The 19,359-nt window shown below is 40.8% G+C and overlaps 1 protein-coding gene across 1 annotated transcript in view; it reads left to right on the top strand.

Moving 5' to 3' along the window:
- The first annotated feature begins 4,373 nt into the window (after positions 1-4,373).
- LOC121447210 (nuclear autoantigen Sp-100-like) overlaps positions 4,374-19,359 on the top strand; it is a 31,637-nt gene continuing 16,651 nt past the window's right edge. The window contains exons 1-5 of the mRNA XM_041650339.1: positions 4,374-4,475; positions 13,809-13,910; positions 15,028-15,193; positions 17,170-17,338; positions 18,226-18,300. Of these exons, the coding sequence (XP_041506273.1) occupies positions 4,405-4,475; positions 13,809-13,910; positions 15,028-15,193; positions 17,170-17,338; positions 18,226-18,300 (583 nt within the window). The 5' untranslated portion in view covers positions 4,374-4,404. The remainder of the gene's footprint in view (positions 4,476-13,808; positions 13,911-15,027; positions 15,194-17,169; positions 17,339-18,225; positions 18,301-19,359) is intronic.

The raw sequence follows: 19,359 nt of genomic DNA, 5'->3' as shown, positions 1-19,359 counted from the left end.
GCCTTACAAATTTAAATATTTTAAAAACGATTCTTAAAAAAATTAGTATGTTTTACTGGGTCTTTTTTTTTTTTTCGAGACAGGGTTTCTCTGTGGTTTTGGAGCCTGTCCTGGAACTAGCTCTTGTAGACCAGGCTGGTCTCAAACTCACAAAGATCCGCCTGCCTCTGCCTCCCAAGTGCTGGGATTAAAGGCATGTGCCACCACCGCCCGGCTATGAGTATGATTTAAAATCGGTAACAAAAGTAATCTTAAAACTGGAAACTCCAGCTGGGTGGGCATGGCACATGCCATTCGGGGCCAGTCTGGAAAGAGCTAATTCCAGGACAGGCTCCAAAGCAGTTTCAAAAACCAACACCAAGCAAACAAACAAACTGGTAATTCCAGATTAAAACTGCTCTGGAAAACACCTTGTGGTTTGCCATCATCTTACAGCACATGGGCAGTCACCATCATGGCTAAGGTTGAAGAGAGAGGTCACATGACTTCACTGCCATCTTAGATGGAGGTGACCATGTGGAGATGGGTCTACCAGGAGACATTAGGGCACCAAATTATTTTGGATATGGATTGATTTCTGTGTGATCATTCCTGTCCTGTCCTAAAACCAAGGTTTATAAAAGATAGAATTAAAACAAGGCCAGTTTGATGAGGGATTAAAGCTGCACATCCATGCATTTGTGTACAGGGATGTACATTACACAAAAGTCAGATTTTATGGCATAAGAATAGTCCCTTGTTATTGATTTAAAAACACTAAATTGTTTACAATGTTAACTTGGCTTTGCCTTATGATTTTATCTTAGGACCACAGCTGAAAACTAAAGACCTGTGGGGCCCAGCCATGACAGACTCAATAGAGACCAGCAGGCACCAGCACCCAAGGGGAAAGTACCTAATGGTCCAAAGAAAATGCCTAACGTTCCAACCATTGCAGATAGGATCCCCTGATGTCACTAAACCAGGACCCAAAACAAATGTCAGCCCATCAGGAGTCCTGAACCTTAAAAATCCCTCACCCCAACCTCTGCTATGATAAAAACCAAAACCAAAACAAAAAAAAGTTCTAGTAGCACTCAAGGCTCTCTGCTTGTGTTCCTGTGTTTTGAACCCAGTTCTCTGGAAGAGCAGTTATTGTTCCTAACCACTGAGCCCTCGTCACTATCAGAGGGCAGTAGCCACTTTCTGGGCAGAGTAGGTTCTAGCTAGATCTAGACCACTTCCTAGTGGTTATTACAAGTAGTAGTCTCCTTAGACCTGGATACTACTTCCATTGGAGAGAAACAAAAATCCTTTTCAAGAGCTGGGGAAACACTTGGGACTGCCAGTAGAAGCTTCGAGTAATAACATAACCATAATATTTGACAATCCATGAGCATAAATGAGTTTTTGGCCAATGCAGGAATACTTGGCTCAAATTGTCAGGGAGATACTGTGGATCTGGCTCATCCACACCTCCTGGAGAAGCCCATCTTTCTTTCCAAAGAGCTACATTTGCTTTGTGAGCACCAGGGAGAACTTATTTCACTAGAGGTCAAGATAGGTGAGACCCTATGTCACCCTGAAGTCTTATGGGGTGACATGAAGTATAATCAAATCACATAGTTCTCACTGAATGATGATTTAAAACACTTCAGAGGATTTAACAGTTTCAGAAATAGATATGGTGACATTTGAAGAGAAGAAATTAGGTTGGAAGAATTGTTTCATGTGAGATCATCAGAAAGTACCCTGAACCTGTTACTGAATTCACCCAAGTCTCCCTTAGGGTCACTTTACCAACTTCTATATTAGGGTCCCCTTGAGTCCACACAGTTTTCTCCAAAGAGAATGGAAATCCCCTAGGTTCCCTAGACATTTTATCTCTGGCCTATGGTTCCCTCATTCATGATCCATGAACCTCCTAAATGATGCTTACGTCATGAAGTGTGAAACCATGCTGAATGAAGGGCCTTGGGTATCCGTGGTTGGCTTCCAGGCCATGTTATAGTGACAACAGCAGTATCTTTTGACCTTGCCTGCAAGAATCAAGAACTGGAAGTTTGGTCCTTACCAGTTGAGGTCATTTGTCATGTATAGTCTGAATTCACCAAATGTCACTCAGATAATGGTGTACGGTGACAGCCTAGGAACAATTTTTATATTTCCCCAAGAAAACAGCTTCGTATTGGCATAAAAACAGAGAAATAGATCAATGGAATCGAGTAAAAGACCCAGATTTTAACCCACAAACCTATGAACCTGATTTTTGATAAAGGAGCTAAAAGTATACAATGGAAGAAAGAGAGCATCTTAAACAAATGGTGCTGGCAGAACTGGTTGTCAACCTGTAGAAGAATGAAAATAGATCCATATCTATCACCATGTACAAAACTCAAGTCCAAATGGATTAAATACCTCAATATCAGTCTGAACACACTGAACCTGATAGAAGAGAAAGTGGGAACTACTCTACAGCATATGGGCACAGGAGACCACTTCCTACGTATAACCCCAGCAGCACAGACATTAATGGCAACATTGAATAAATGGGACCTCCTGAAACTGAGAAGCTTCTGTAAAGCAAAGGACAATGTCACTAAAACAAAAAGGCAACCCACTGACTGGGAGAAGATCTTCACCAACCCCGCAACTGACAAAGGTCTGATCTCCAAAATATATAAGAACTCAAAAAACTAGACTTTGAAATGCTAATTAACCCAATTAAAAACTGGGGCACTGAACTGAACAGAGTATTCTCAACAGAAGAAGTTCAAATGGCCAAAAGACACTTAAGGTCATGCTCAATCTCCTTAGCGATCAGGGAAATGCAAATCAAAACAACTTTGAGATACCATCTTACACCTGTCTCCAGAATAGCTAAAATCAAAAACACCAATGATAGCCTTTGCTGGAGAGGCTGTGGAGAAAGGGGTACGCTCATTCATTGCTGGTGGGAATGCAAATTTGTTAAACCACTATGGAAAGCAGTGTGGCAGTTTCTCAGGAAATTTGGGATCAACCTACCCCTGGACCCAGCAATACCACTCTTAGGATTATACCCAAGAAATGCCCAATCATACTACAAAAGTATTTGTTCAAATATGTTCATAGCAGCATTATTTGTAATAGCCAGAACCTGGAAACAACCTAAATGCCCTTCCATGGAAGAATGGATGAAGAAAGTGTAGAATATATACATATTAGAGAATTACTCAGCGGTAAAAAAACAATGACTTCTTGAATTTTGCATGCAAATGGATGGAAATAGAAAACACTATCCTGAGTGAGGTAACCCATACCCAAAAAGATGAACATGGGATGTACTCACTCATAATTGGTTTTTAGCCCTAGGACATTCGTGATCCTAGAGAAGCTAAATAAGAAGGTGAACCCAAAGAAAAACATGTAGTTATCCTTCTGGATATTGGAAGTAGACAAGACTGCTGGGCAAAAATTGGGGACTGGGGAGTGCGGTGGATTGGAGGAAAGGGGAGATGGGAAGAGACAAGTGAGAAGGGGAGGATGGGGAGAGCTTGGGGAAATGGGATGGTTGGGATAAGGGAAGGATGGATATGAAACCAGGGAAGTATATATCTTAATTAAGGGAGCCATTTTAGGGTTGTCAAGAGGCTTGACTCTAGAGGGGTTCCCAGGCGTCCAGAGAGATGTTCCCAACTAGGTCCTTGGGTAGCTGAGGAGAGAGAGCCTGAAATGGCCCAATCCTATAGCCATACTAATGAATATCTTGCATATCACCATAGAACCTTCATCTGGCAATGGATGGAGATAGAGACAGAGACCCACATTGGAGCAATGGACTTAGCTCCCAAAGTCCAAAAGAGGAACAGAAGGAGGGAGAACATGAGCAAGGAAGCAAGACCGCGAGGGGAGCACCCACCCACTGAGACGGTGGGGTTGATCTATTGGGAGCTCACCAAGGCCAGCTGGACTGGGACTGAAAAAAGCATGGGATAAAACCGGACTCTCTGAATATGGTGGACAATGAGGGCTGCTGAGAAGCCAAGGACAATGGCACTGGGTTTTGATACTACTGCATGTACTGGCTTTGTGGGAGCCTAGCCAGTTTGGATGCTCACCTTTCTAGACCTGGATGGAGGGGGGAGGACCATGGACTGCCCAGAGGGCAGGGAACCCTAACTGCTCTTTGGACTGGAGAGGGAGGAGGTGGGGAGAGAGGAGTGGGGGGAGGGAGAGTCAGAAGGGAGGCAGGGAGGAGGCAGAAATTTTTAATAAAAAAATAAAATAAAATAAAAAAGAAGAAGTATTTTGCTTTCTCTTTCCCCGCTTTTGTGTCATTTCCCCATCAGGGCGGAGCCCTCCCTGGAGAGTTTAGATATAAGGTTGACTTCAGCATTCAGCTGTGGGCCACAACACACTGTCTGAAAGCCTGTGAGGAGATCAATGGATCAGAGCTCACCCTCCGAGGTCCCTGGCACGAGTAGGGAGATGGAAGGTAGTAACTTCATCAACAGGTGTGTCTTTCTTCTTCTATAGTTTTGCCCTCTGACAACATTGATTATTTCATGTCTTGATTAAGTGGTTACAGCTTCAATCAGTCCACACTCCTGGACGTGAAGAAGTTCTGCATTGTAGTTAGAGAGAAGAGAAAGAGAGAGGTAGGAAAGAGAGAGAGAGAGAGAGAGAGAGAGAGAGAGAGAAAGAGTGTGTCAAAGAGTGACAATGATAGATAGAGACACAGAGAGATACAGAGAGACAGAGAGAGAACACCTAGAGTTTTTAAAACTGAGTAAGTTATCCACTTTCAAGGCCAGATTGGTATAATGCGCACAGTCATAACGTTCTTGTGTGCAGCACTGTCAGCTGTCAGGAGACTCTGGTCACAGCTGTGAGGGACTCCTGGCGACCTCTGTGACATGATTCTGCTGTTATCTCATGAAATCTGAGTGTTCTCAGTCCCTCTGCCTCTCTCTGCTTTCACTAAGTCACCTCAGGGAAGAAATTCAAATAGCAGAGTCTCAGGGTCAGCTGCTGGGTCCCCTCTGTCCTGGTCTCCTACCTGTCTGGCAGGACTTGTCACCTAGGAAGCTGTCCCAGGCTCACTCCTGGTCTGAACTCTCACCAAACTCTTAGATTTTTATCCAAGGAAGAAAAAAAGGCAAGAAAGGCCCTGGCTAGCAGCGGCCTTGGCAAGCTGCACGTTTTTATTTTCACTTCAGCGTCCTGTCCTAGGAGGGTGACTCCTCTGACAAGGAAATGGTCGACCTCTGTCTGCTCCGCAGTGGTGATCAGATGTGCTCCTCAGAAACAGTGCCTGTCAGGGTGTTTGCTACTGCACAGGAAGTGATACATTTCCAGTACTGCCGTTGAACCTAGGGCCTGGAGTATGCTTGAAAACATATATAAATGTCTTCAGCTGTGATATCCAGAAGATCTGACAGACTTTCCCAGGGGGTAGGAATTTAGGAAGATTGACCCACCTTAATGTGGCAACAGGGGACAACTGATCCCATAGTGGACTATTGTCCAGTCTGGGCAGGATCTTGGCACTAGCTTGAAGTGCAAAGCAGCTCCTTCTTTGTGGCAGGCTTTGCCACATTCAATGGAAGCTTCCAGGTGCAAGTTCTTTCCAATTCTTGAGGAGGTAGAGTATGCTGCTAGGAGCTGGCATGTCTCTATTATGAGAAACTATTTTATTAAATTAGCATATTCTTACATCCCTGAAGCATTGAAAATCAGGGCATAGTTATCTGTTAGATATATCTGAATTAGACAAATGTTGTTTAAGTAATGAGGTAAATCTGGATGTATGGTTTTAAATTAGTTACAGCTAACCAACATTGGAAAAAGCAAGAAGATTATGTCTTGTTATGCCCAGATCATGAAGTCTCCCCAAAACCAACAAGAAAACTAATTCCATATGTAAAAGCAAAGAGCTTTTATTCAAGTTTGAACTTGGACTCTCTGTGCCCAGCTCATTGACACGATCTGAGAGCCTTGAGCTCAGTTGTTGTGGGGTTTTTATCATAGAACAGGTTAGGGTGATGGCCTTTATGGTTCAGGACCCCTGATTGGCTGATCTTTGTCTAGGGTCCTAGTGAAAAGGGATGGGTGTGCTGGGCGAAGGGATATCAGATGATCCTATCTACAATGATTGGAATATTAGGCATTTCCTTTGGAATGTTAAGTACTTTCCTCTTGAATGATCCATTCCTAGGTGTGCCTGGGTGGTCTCTGCTGATCCTGCTATGACCTAACCCTACATTCCCCCTTTATAAGTACCAACGACAGGACCCGATCATGGGTCATGCTTTCCCAGGGGTTTAAGAGAATGGTATTAGGACCTAAGAACCATTAGCTAACAGATTTTTCTAGGGCAGTGACCATCCTCTGCTACTAGGCCCTGTAGCTCTGATCTTTGAGCACAAACAAATTATCATCCTGATGTCCTCTTTCGTTCTGTGGTTCTGCATAAAGAACCAGTGTCTTATCTTATTGTAGAACTACAGTAGCTAATACGTTCATTAACTGACAACTCTGGACCAATTTTCCTTGTATGTCAAAGGGCATTATAGGTAGTCATTTGTCCCCCATGCCAGGGAGTCCCCTTGTCTCAGCATTTCAACTTATTTTGGGCGGGGAGTAGAGGAAGACATGTTCTTTTCTGTAACTACTTTAAGCTGACATTTGGGCATTGTGTTCAGGGCCCAAGAAGGCTGAAAAGCTAGTCTAAGGTAGGGAGGGAATACAAGTAATGGACACTTATCAGAAGCATCTGATTCACTGACTGAACTGAAGAGACAGGGAACATTCACATAGGCTGGACTGGTCCATATCATCTTTCAGCAAGTCCTGGATTTGCAGTCATTTTGAGTGGGTTGTAGTCAGCAACTGATGCTTGGGTGTGTCTGCCATCCAAGCAGAAACCTCTTGAGACAAGTTTGAACTAGAATAGATGTTAAAATTTATGAACAAAAAGGAAAATAGTACATTTGAAACTTTCAGGTTCATAGTCTTAGTAAGTGGGAAGGGGAAGAGTCTCAAGAGCATGGGAATGAAAAATATCATCCTCAGGAATAGTGATGAGGAAAACTTAGGCTGTACTTATCTTGAATCCCTTTGACCTGTGAGAAGGGAATCCAGGCTTTTTCTGAAGCCTATATCAATTTTTATTTTACAAATGGACATAAATTCTTTTTACATATTAGTATCATCAATCTACACTGAAATCCATATTGTAGAAAAAGCAGGTAATGGGTATTTGTAAAATAGCAGTATAGACTCATACATTTGAGTCCTAGAAACACTACAGATTTGGGTCAGAACCGTGTACATTTTTTCTCTTTTCCTGAGAACCAGGTATAGATTGAACAGAGATGTCTTTGGCCTGATGAGAAGCACTTTCAAGTTTATCTTTAGATGACAACCAAAATAAATCCTAAATCTTGAACTTGTGACTGAGCAGTAAGTAGTCACTGCTCTACCAGCTTATTAGACTTTTATTAAATGTTTAACTTTGAACTTTTATACCATAGAAGGGGGGAAATCTGAAACATTTTATAACTTAAATTATCTATTTATATTTTTATAACTTCTGCTTACATCTCAAATCATTTTCTTAGAGTCTTAAAGCTTATAAGTTTTATAATCTCTCTTTTAAGACCCAAACCAAGGCTTGACTTTTATATATAAAATGAACTAACAAGTAGGCTATATCCTTGAGGGAGAACCTGTTTGCCTGTTGCTAAACTGACAAGGTACTAGCTGCCCAACCATCAATACAATCAGAGATTCAAAAAGATAAATTATACCTAAGTGTAGTGACCCGTCCAGCAGGCCACGTCATTCGTGGGCCTCGAGTTCGAGATCACCTGGGTAGGAATGGGGGGAGAGAGAAAGGGAACCAAGCGTGTATAGAGAATCGACAGAGTCGGTCTGAGATGCGTCAAGGTTCTGTTTATTGCAGGCAGGGGTTTATTCTTATAGAGTGGTTTTGATAGGGAGGGGTAGGGTTAGAGGAGAACGGAAACTATTGCGTCCTAGGCCAGGGAGGAAGCAATATATCTCTAGAAATATCTAGTGGTTAGGCCATGTCTTGGAACACCTTGCGGTCAGGTCGTTCTGAGAACTGTATCACAGCTGTTTTTGCAGCGAGCTGTTTTTGCAGAGAGGATGAGGAAGATTGACTTTAGGTCGGGGGGCTTCTTGGTCCCCAACAGTGCTGAATCCCCAATAGATTCAGCAGCTTCTGAATCTATTCAGCTTCTGAATGCATACCTAGTTAGCCATACCCAGGTCTCCATAGCAATGGAGGCAGAAGTATCAGAGCAGCAGTCTTCACCAAACCCATAAGGTGAGAGTCTTTTCTCTGGAGGAAGATGGGTAAAAATGACCTTATTTTATCTTGGCAAAAGGAGTACAATCTAGTCTTCAGTGTGATACTGCTTTCCACAGTCTGGGCCAGGTTCTGGTAACCGGTGTTGTATTGGTCAATTTGGCCAGTGGTCAGCACTGTGAAATTCAGGTGGAGGCATCATGGTACCCCATAATCTTCTTTGAAGACCTTGGATCATTGTCAGTATCTGGGAGTCTCTTTCTGATATAATAAGTTTTTTAATCAACATTTTAAATGCTATATTCTGCAGACCTCTGATGTAGTTGAGGGCTGCCCTGGTATTATATATAAATAGGTAACTTTGTTTCTAGTTACTTCTTTTAAGCTTAACTTTTGGGGGGACTAAGTAAGGTTTATTCCTGTAGTTAATTATATTGATAGTACTTAACATGGCTAAAATTAACGAAGTTGATCATTTATAAGGATAGCTATTAACTTGTATTTCTTAATATCCTACAGTAGGTTAGCAGCTTTCGTAAGACTAAGACTTCACATATCTGTCAGGTTATTTTAAAAATAATGATTTTTGAATTGAAGTTCTTTTTAGTAAAACATAAAATTTTTCTATGACTCTATTTATTAAGATATTTGACTTAAGCTTAGCAAATTTAGCAAAGACAAGGAGTCTAGACATACATTTTTAAGCCTGAATAGACCTTGTGTAAGGAGAGACAGTTTCTAAGCCGAGGGTTCTGAGCTCTCACAATATTTTGACTTTATAATATAGTTCCCCCATGTTGTGGTGACCCTCCCATCACAAAATGTTTCCTGTTACTAATTCTTAACTGCAGTTTGTCATTGTTAGGAATCTAAATGCAAACATCTGAGAGGCAGGTAGTCCTAGGCAACCCTGTAAAAACTTTTTGTTTTGTTTTGTTTTGTTTTGTTTTGTTTTGCTTTCTTAACCCCAAAGGTTTAGACTCAGTGAGCTGAGGAACTGCTCCAAGCCCTTTGTCAGACTGCTTAGGTCATTGTCTTGCTGCATCACAGGAAATGAACATCTCAGTTTCTGGCAAGCATTTGGTGATTATGACTGTGACCCTCATTTCTAGCCTTTAAGTCCAAGTATTAACAATATAAAACAATTTATAAGCACAAATGTCCCATAGTCTTACAAATTTAAGTATTGTAAAAACTGTTCTTAAAAATTTTTAAATCTTTCAAATACCTTCCTGCAATATCAAAAATAGAGTTCCTCCTTTTTTTGAGAAGCCTAGATCATCTCTTTGGCCCCACCCTCGACACCTATACATAACCTGCATTTTAGATCTCAGCCTGCCCCATTTCACGGTAGCTGCTGCTTCTGTGATGATCACCTGGCACTGGCAATTCTAAAGCTGCTGCTGTTTATCCTTGTAATTGACTCTCTTTGGGACTCCAGTCCTGCCATACACTTGCAGAAGTGTTCCCTTCTTCCCACAACCTCTCCAGCATAAGTTATCATCAGTTCTTACAGGTGTGGAGTTTGAAGTCAGGGATTGCGATGCCTCCAGAAGTTCTGTTATTTATTGTACAGGATTGTTTTGGCTATCCTGGGTGTTTTTTGTTTGTTTGTTTGTTTGTTTTTGCTTTTCCATATGAACTTGAGTATGGTCCTTTCAAGGTCTGCAAAGAATTTTGCTGGGATTTTGATGGCATTGCATTGAATCTGTAGATTGCTTTTGGTAAGATTGGCATTTTTACTGTTAATTCTGCCTACCCAAGAGCATGAGAGATCTTTTTACTTTCTGGTGTCTTTTTCAATTTTTTTCTTCAAAGATTAAAGTTCTTGTCATACAAGTATTCCACTTGTTTGGTTAGTGTTACTCTGAGATATTTTATGTTATTTGTAACTATTGTGGAGGGTATTGTTTCTCTGATTTTTTCCCCAGGCTTTTTATCATCTGTGTACAGGAGGGTTACTGATTTTTTTTGAGTTAATCTGTATCCTGCTACATTACTGAAAGTGTTTATGAGTCGTAGAAGTTCCTTGGTAGAATTTTTGGGATCACTTATGTAAACTATCATGTCATCAGCAGTGAGAGTTTGACTTCTTTTCCCATTAGTTTCCCACTGATCTCCTTTTGGTGTCTTTTTGCTCTAGCTAGGATCTCAAGAATTATATTGAAAAGAGATAGAGAGCGTGAACAACCTTGTTTCTGATTTCAGTGGAATCGCAGGGAGTTTCTTTCCATTTAGTTCGATTTTGGCTGTTGGCTTGCTGTATATTGCCTTTATTATGTTTAGGTATGTTCCTTGTATCCCTGCTCTCTCCAAAACCTTTATCATGAAGGGATGTTGTATTTTATCAAAAGCTTTTTTGGCATCTAATGAGACGATCATGTTTTTTATTTTTCAGTTTGGTTATATGGTAGATTATGTTGACAGATTTTTGTATGTTGAACCATCCCTGCATCTCTGGGATGAAACCAAGTTGATCATGGTTGGTGATGGTTCTGATGTGTTCTTAGATTCTATTTGCCAGTATTTTTATCTAGTACTTTTGAATCAATGTTCATGAGTGAGACTGGTCTGTAGTTCTTTTTCTGTGGTTTGGTTATCAGGGTAATTGTAGCCTCATAAAAAGAATTTGTCATTGTTCCTTCTGTTTCTATTGTGTGCAATAATTTGAGGAGTATTGGTATTAGTTTTTTTTTTTTCTTTTAAAGTCTTGTAGAATTCTGGTCTGGTCCTGGTCTTTTTTTTTCTTTCTTTTCTTTTTCTTTTTCTTTTTCTTTTTTTTTTTTTTTTGGTTGCGAGATTTTGATGACTGTTTCTATTTCTTCAGCAGTTATAGGTCTGTTTAACTTGGTTTTGATTTAATTTTGGTAAGTTATATTTATCCAGGAAGATATCCATTTCCAGCCGGGCGGTGGTGGCACACACCTTTAATCCCAGCACTTGGGAGGCAGAGGCAGGAGGATCTCTGTGAGTTCGAGGCCAGCCTGGTCTACAAAGGGAGTTCCAGGACAGGCTCCAAAGCTACAGAGAAACCCTGTCTCGAAAAACCAAAAAAAAAAAAAAAAAAAAAAGGATATCCATTTCCTTTAAGTTTTCCAATTTTGTGTAGTACAGGTTTTCAGACTATGACCTGATGATCCTCTGTATTTCTTCTGTGTCTGTTGTTATGTCCCTCTTTTCATTTCTGATTTTGTTAATTTGAGGCTGGGAGAAGCCACTCTGCACTGGGACCCATGTGAGAAACTGCGAGAACCCACTGCCACTTAGTTCACGGCAGCTGGCAGCTGGCAGCTGTCTCTGTCTCTTGGGCAGCTATTGAATGACACGTCTCTGCATTGCAGCTGGCCAGAGATTATGTGACTAGAAAGCTGCATCTGGTTCCATTTTTGTGCGTTTAGAACCTTTTTTGGTCAAGCCTTTTTAGGTCTTATGAGGATCTATGTACCATGTGGGCACCATTTGATGGCAGAAATTTTTATCCCACAACTGTACTCAAATAATTACTTAGAGAGTTAATATTAATTACAACTTCTTGGCCAATGTCTCAGGCTTATTACTACCTAATTGTTACATTTAAATTGACTCATATTTCTTACCTATGCTTTGCCATGTGACTCATGGCTTGTTAGTTCATTTTCTATATATCCTGATATCTCTGTGGTTCACTGGCATCTCTTGTAACTCAACCTTTCTTCTTCCCATAATTCTCTTAGGTTGATTGTCCCCCTCCCCTATAATTCCTGCCTGATTACAAGACACTTAACATTTTTTTTTTTTTTTTTGGTTTTTTGAGACAGGGTTTCTCTGTGGTTTTGGAGGCTGTCCTGGAACTAGCTCTTGTAGACTAGGCTGGTCTCGAACTCACAGAGATCCGCCTGCCTCTGCCTCCCGAGTGCTGGGATTAAAGGCGTGCGCCACCACCACCCGGCGACACTTAACATTTTTTAAACCAATCCAAGTGACAAATCTTGGCAGTGCACAAAAGAATTATTTCACAAGTCAGTAGTTCTCAGTTTCTCCATCTCTCTCTCTGTCTCTCTCACATATACACACTTTTCTCTTTAATGAAAAAGGAATTCTCATTTCTTTTCCAGATGTATTATTTTGTATGTTGACTTTTGAACTGTAACTTTACTAAATTTATTAATTAGTACTAATCTGTGTCTATAATCGATGGAATTATATATAACCCTTTCACTGTCCCTGACCTCAAAGGGAAAAGCTCTAAACTTGTTGTTCTTGAGAATAGTATTCTGGCTTTCTCCTATGTGATCATTATTATACTAAAGTACAGTTCTTCTAGGCTAAATTTTGAGAGGTCTGTTTTTATCACGGAAGCATGCTGAGTTTGTGCAATACCTTTTCTGCCCCTGTTGGTGAGACAGGATTTACATTTCCCCTTCTATTAATGTGATGCAGCCGATTCACCTATTTGCAAATATTGAAGCATTCTGTTTGCTTCATCAACGTGGGGTGATGTGACATGCCTGACATTTGTGGAAAGGTTGGCTTCCTCTCCATGAATTGTATGACCTCGGCTCAGAGACCAGACTAGTCAGCAGTTTAGGTTCCTTAGCCATGACTACAAAAAGCTAAACTCTGCAGGTAGGAAAGTGTCAGTTTGGTTACCCATTGTGTGTGGGATCCTTGGTCTGTCAGTACTAGAGGGTATATACTCTAAAGTTAGGCAGGCTGCCAGCTTGGCTGTTGGCCTAGGTGAAGCCATAGGCTAGGCTCTGACCCAGATGGGGTGACTTGCTATTTGGCTCCTTGGATGGGTGGAGCCAACTCTATAATCTATTGTGATGCAGAATCAGCAAATTCTTCTGGGTAGTAGGCTGACTCTGTGACCAGACTGGAATGCTGTCTAGGAAGGGCTGGTCATCACTGCCCTGTTCTTTGTCTCTTAGTGGTCTGCTGCTGAGTCATTCGGTGTTCTTCATTGGGCAAAAAGATGGAGGCCTCCCAGAGGCACCTGAGAGTTCTGGGGAGCTGTATGTTCTCATCTGGTTCTGATTAAACCTTAGGTCCAGGGTCTTCACCTTAGTAAGGCCTGTTCCAGCCTTAGCAAGGGGCAAAGCAGTCAAAGTGAGACTGCTTCTCTTGTCCTTCAGATGTGGGTTTGTGGTCCATGGGTAAGGACCTCATCCTCCAGTTATTGTGTGTGGGAGATAGTTAGTTGCTGGCTGGTTGTCCTGTGCTGGGGATTAAACTTATAGACACCCTGACATCAACAAGATGTCTTTTTAACCTAAGTGCTGTCTGTCACCTCCTGACATCCTTGTTTAGACTATGGAAACATCCAGTCATACAGTGTTGAAGTTAGAGTTTCTACTGCGGTAATAAACACCAACACCAACTTGGGGAGGAAAGGGATTTTTGTCTTATACATCCATATCACAGTCCTCAACAAAGGAAGTCAGGGCAGGAACCTGGAGGCAGAAATTGAAGCAGAAACTATGGAGTAACACTGCTTTCTGGCTTGATCAGTTTGCTTTCTTAAATATACCAGGTCCAACTGTCCAGGTGGCAATGCCCCCAGTGAACTGGGCCCTTCCACATCAATCGCCAATCAAGAAAATTTCCCAGAGACTTATTTACAGGCAATACAGGGGTAAGACTTCCTTTTTTAAATTAAGGTTCCTCTTTTCAAATAACGTTAGCTTTGTCTAGTTGACAAAAAATACAAAACAAACAAAATTTTAAAACCCACCAAGTTAGAACACAATGTGTGTTTGTTATTCAAAATATGCTCCTTTACCTGTACTAGGAAGAAAAAATATTCAGCCTGTCACCTGTATTGATCTGCTCATCTTTTTAAATTTACACTTTCATATGTTGGCAGCTTTTTGAATTTAATTTACTTGCTATAAAATTTACCCATTTTAATATACAATCCAGTGACATTTTACAGAGCCATGCAACCAGCAGCACAGCCCAAGTTTGGAACTTTCGATTTACCATCCTCAGAAGAATCCTCCACAGCTGTGGACAGTCCGTTCTTGGTCCCCTTAGTCCACGCAACCACACATACATCTGTCTCTATAAATTGCATTTCTGAGCATTTTATAGATATGGATTTATACACTATGTTTCCTTCTGTCTTGGCTACCTTTATTAAGAGAAAGATTTTTTAAGATTCATTCACTCATAGAATATATTAGCATTTTGTTCCTTTTATTGAGGAGTAGTATTTCATTGTATTAATTGTCCAGTTTTATTTTTCTACCCTCGAACTAATGGCCATTTCAAATGTTCCTAACTTTTAGCTATCAATAATGCTACCGGAAATATTTGCATATAAATTAGTGAGAATATTCCTTTTCACCTGTATAAGAACACCTAGTAGTGGAATTTTTTAATCATACTTAACATTATATTTCAGTTTATTTTTCATCTGTGTGTTAATATGCAGTATGCATTCATGCATACAAAAACATTCACATGCATGACAGCTTACGTGTGCAGATGCACATGTATGTGTGTGCACACATGTATGGAAGTCAGAAGTTGATTCTGGGAGTGGCAAGGCAGGGTCTCTCTCACTTGAACCCTGAACTTGCCAAATTATTGGACTTGACTCATTATATTTATTGGGGATAACTCAAGACCACCTATCTTATGTGTGTTAGTCCTTTACAGTCTTTCTTTCATGAATAAAACCTTACATTTCACAAGCATTTAGACTGATGGAACTGATTATCATTTCCCCATGGTATTTCCCCCTCCAGGATGTCCACAGATGATGAGGACACAGAGACGAACCTATATTCCTTCGGACCTATATTCCTGTGCTTCAAACAAAATAAAGTGATGATTTCTAATGCAATAAAGAACCCATTTCCTTTTCTTGAGGTACTTCGTGACAGAGGTCTCATCACTGAAAAAATGTACATAGTAAGTGGGGTTTGTTATATTCTAACCTTGAAACACGCTCCAGATTAAGTTACACTTTGATATCTTGAAGCCAAACTGGATGATTGGCAGGTTTTTAAAGTTGGACTTAACTTTAAAATTAAGAGTTTATTTCTCATGTGAATGTATGTTTTTGTGCTTTTGCACGCTCATGTGCATGTTTGTGTGTGTGTTCACATATGTGGTGATGCCCACAGAGTCCAGAAAAGAGCTCTAGATTCCCTGAAACAGGAGATACATGCTGTTTTCGGTCATCTGATGTGGGTGCTGGGAATCACCCTGGGCCCTCTATTAGAGTAACACATCTTCTTAACCACAAGCCAACTCTCCAGCACCCGAACCTAATTTTTGAGAAGAATTATTGACAAAGTTTTCATAGCACTTTGTAGAGATATTAGTTACAATAATAAATTCATCAATTATAAATTAGAATTCTGGAGTCAGGTTTAAAACCTATATATTCTGGGAGTGATATGTATCATGTACATATTTCGAGAAGTCTTCTCTCCATGTATTAAAGGGAGGAGAAGCAGGGGTCTCATGAGATGGTGCTGCTTCTATCTGAGGAGAAGGTGTTCCATGGTCCCTTCTGGATGAGTATTGCTGAAGAAAAGCCAGAGCAGAACAGGGATTCTCTATAGATGTGCAATGTCTCATGCATTTTAAACCATAGAATTCATGCAAATCAAATTCAACTAAACTAAAATAATAAACAAAAAATTAAAAGTGATTTAAATTTACTGTTGAATTATTTTATTGAATTGACTTAGTGAAATTTCAATGAGGACATTTTATTTTAATTAATATCTATTTTAAAAACCTAGATCTGAGAATATTACAAACTAGAGAGATTTTTATTTGGACAAATTTTTAAAAACTTTTTATTATTTTATATGTATGAGTGTTTTGTCTACGTGTATGTCTATGCACCTGGTGCCTCTGGAAGTCAAAAGAGAGGGCTCAGATTTTCTGTGACTGGAGTTACAGATGGTTGTGAACATCATCAGGGTGCTAGCAATCCAATCTGGGAACTCAGCAAGAGCAGCAAGTGTGCTTAACAACTGGGCCCTCTCTCCAATCCCTCCAGTTTTGTTTTGTTTTGTTTTGGGTTTTGCCTTATAATTATGCCTCCCTCCAGCAGAGTTCAGAGTCAGAGGTAATGTACACCTGATTTCCTACAGGAGGTGTCTGGGTAACAGAACAGCATTGGGCACCTACCCTGTTAGTTAACCTTTAAAAAAAAAAGAATGCTTCTGTTTTTATTTTTATGTGTACAAGTGTTCCTGACTCTATGTGTGCACAAAACTTGTGCGCCTGGTGCCCATATTTTACAGAAATCAGAAGCAAATCCCTAGGAACTGGAGTTACAGGTGTTCTTGCATTGCCATGTGGGTGCTGGGAACTGAAAGAGGGTTTTCTGCAAGAGCAGCAAGTATTCTCAACCATGAATCATCTTTCCAGCACCTCTACTCTAAAAAATATTATTGCATATCCTACTTATTTACTTATAAGCATGTGTATGTTTCTATTGAGTGTGCACATGTGTATGAGCCTGTGCACATGTGGAAGTCAGAGGCCAGCCTGTGGCTAGTTGGTTCTCCCCTCTCACCATCTGAATCCCAGTGACTGAACTCAGACCATCAGGATTGGTGACAAGTGCCTATAACGCAATGAACCATCTCACCAGCCCCACTTTTAACCCTTAACCCAAGTTTCCCTTTCTTAAAAAAAAAAAAAGTGGCCTTCTTACATGTCATAGAAATGAGGGTGGAAGTCACTAGTGAGTATTTTGAGTGAGAAAATACTTACTTGTTTCATGAAGTAGCCATGCAAATATAAAACTTTGCATTAGAAGATATGTCTGTTGTGGATTGAGGTACACTAACTATTATTGCTTCCTAGAGCTTTTCTGTGACATGGAAGCCTGCACTTACACCTTCTCCTTTAAATTTTTTAAGGATTTTAAAGATTCCTGTACAAGCCTGGTCCCTGTACAACAAGTGGTCTACAAAGCCTTGGAAGTACTGGAGAAGAGACTTGACCTGCAGGTTCTATGGGTATTGTTCTGTGCGGAAAATATGCAGGCATACCCTGATTTGGAACACATTTTTAACAGATTTAAAAATGGTAATTGGGCTTAGAATCCCCTCAGAGATCACAGTCCTTATTTCCCCCCAATAACCATATATTAAACATCTACCATGTTTCATATACAGTATACCACAATCTGAGTTGTAGCAGTTTAAAAACTTATATGTTATGTATCATCACAACTCTTATATCTAATGGCTACAGTTGAAACCCTCCTGAGGTCTGGTAGGCTGGGTATTTAGGCTAAGACAATGAGAGCCCCATGAACATCAGGCTATTTAGAAGAGGACAGGAAGAACTCAGTCCCTGTAGGGTAGCCCTGCTGTGTCTCTTCAGTGGAGCCCTTATAATATTGTACATAGGAGGCCATCAGGTTCACTATCCCCACCTTGAGTGACAGCTCTACTCTGGGTTGCAGGATCCATCTTAGCTTAGCACCACATGCCCATAGATATCAACAAGTATGAGCCAGTTCTTCAACCCCATCTTGTCCGTCTTTCAAGCCTGCCCATTATCAAGTTCCCTTTGGTATGTGCCAGATCCTACACCTTCCATCCAGGAAAGATCCCATTTCTTCTTACAATTGTGACAGCCTAGAAGCTATCTTTAGATTCTATTTTTTTCGATTTTGAAATATATCTTCCCTGCTCTCTGAACACAGGAATAGGAACACAGCACAAGTGTGTCTTCTACTTTTTTATTCCTCACCTTGAGTGTCTCCTTTCTGTATGGGAAGCATAAAGTCTCCCTTGTGAAGTCTTCTCCCTCCCAGGACATGATGGGTGAACTTTGTCATGTGGAATCCATTGAAATTAATCAGAAGACTTGAAACTCCTAAATGTGTAATGCAGAAATGTTGCCTTTTGTCCCTGCTAAAGATCTCTAATGGCCCCTCCTCTTCTTTCCTCTCCCTCCCACTTCAGTCTTACCACAGGACGAATTGTATTTTGAAGAAAATGATAGACGGGACCCAAACTTGCAGCTAAATCTTGAACAAGGTAATTACACTTGGAGAGAGTTTCTTATTGCTGCAGAAAATAGGAAATAAAGGAGATCCTTAGCAGAGTGTGACTGGGGGAAAAACAGAGAAGGCAGTGACGGGAGTGGGTATAAGTCTGGTGTTACCTTCATGCACTACGACATATTACCCAGGAGAAGCTAGATACTCTAAACTCTGCAGCAGGAAGATTGTGAGCTTGAGACCAGCCAATTGTACATAGCAAAACTCACTCAAAAACAAAATGGATACCTAGGAAGTCGATTTATTTGGGTTCATGATGTTAGTGACTTCAGCTCAAATGGTTTGACCTCATTTCTTAAGATGGGGCATAACATCAAAGCAAGGGCTTAGTGACCTGGAAGCAAGGGAAGAGAGGATGTGCCTGTGCCCTTCAAGGTTACACCTCCGGTGATCTAAGTTCCTTCAGCTCAGCTCTGCCTATTAAAGGTACCACCAACACCTACTAGTGCCATTCTGAGGGACAGACCCCTAATACACGAATCTTGGAAGGAGGCGGTGCTTGATATCCAAACTCACCAGCCTCTAGGAGGATGTAGGATCCTTCCAGAGTAACCATGACAACAAACAGTCAGCCTGCTACCCATGATGAAGGAACCTGAACCCAATGACAGTAGCCAGATTTTAAGAGACTGACTTACTCAGAAATAATTGTGATTTAGAAAAGTCTCTGAAGGAGTTGACCAATATGGAACTGTGAAAGGTGAAGCAGTGTGGTCCATGGTGACATAAAAGAGGAAATGCTCTGTAAGAGTGATGTCCTGTTTTGTCCTGCCCTTACATGCACTGGTCTCTGACACCAGATGTGTAATGAGTGAGGTTTCCCACACCAACCAACTCTCGAGACACCAGCAAGGTGTCTTATGATGTAATTAAATTCAGATAAAGGGTTCAGGGCCACAAGACAGCAGTCTACTACAGATGCTGGTTACAAATTCTGGGTTATGACCCATGCTTCTGGTCAACTGAACATAAATCAGGGGTTGCCATGGTGTCTCAGGCTACAGAACTTGTTAGCTCATGAAACTCAATGAATCTA

Source organism: Microtus oregoni, unplaced genomic scaffold (genome assembly GCF_018167655.1).
Source record: "Microtus oregoni isolate MIOR12 unplaced genomic scaffold, Mior012 000004F_ref0000308, whole genome shotgun sequence".
Classification (NCBI taxonomy): Eukaryota; Metazoa; Chordata; class Mammalia; order Rodentia; family Cricetidae; genus Microtus; species Microtus oregoni.
The sequence above is the reverse complement of the archived record's forward strand: the minus strand, read 5'-3'. Positions and strand labels throughout refer to the sequence as shown.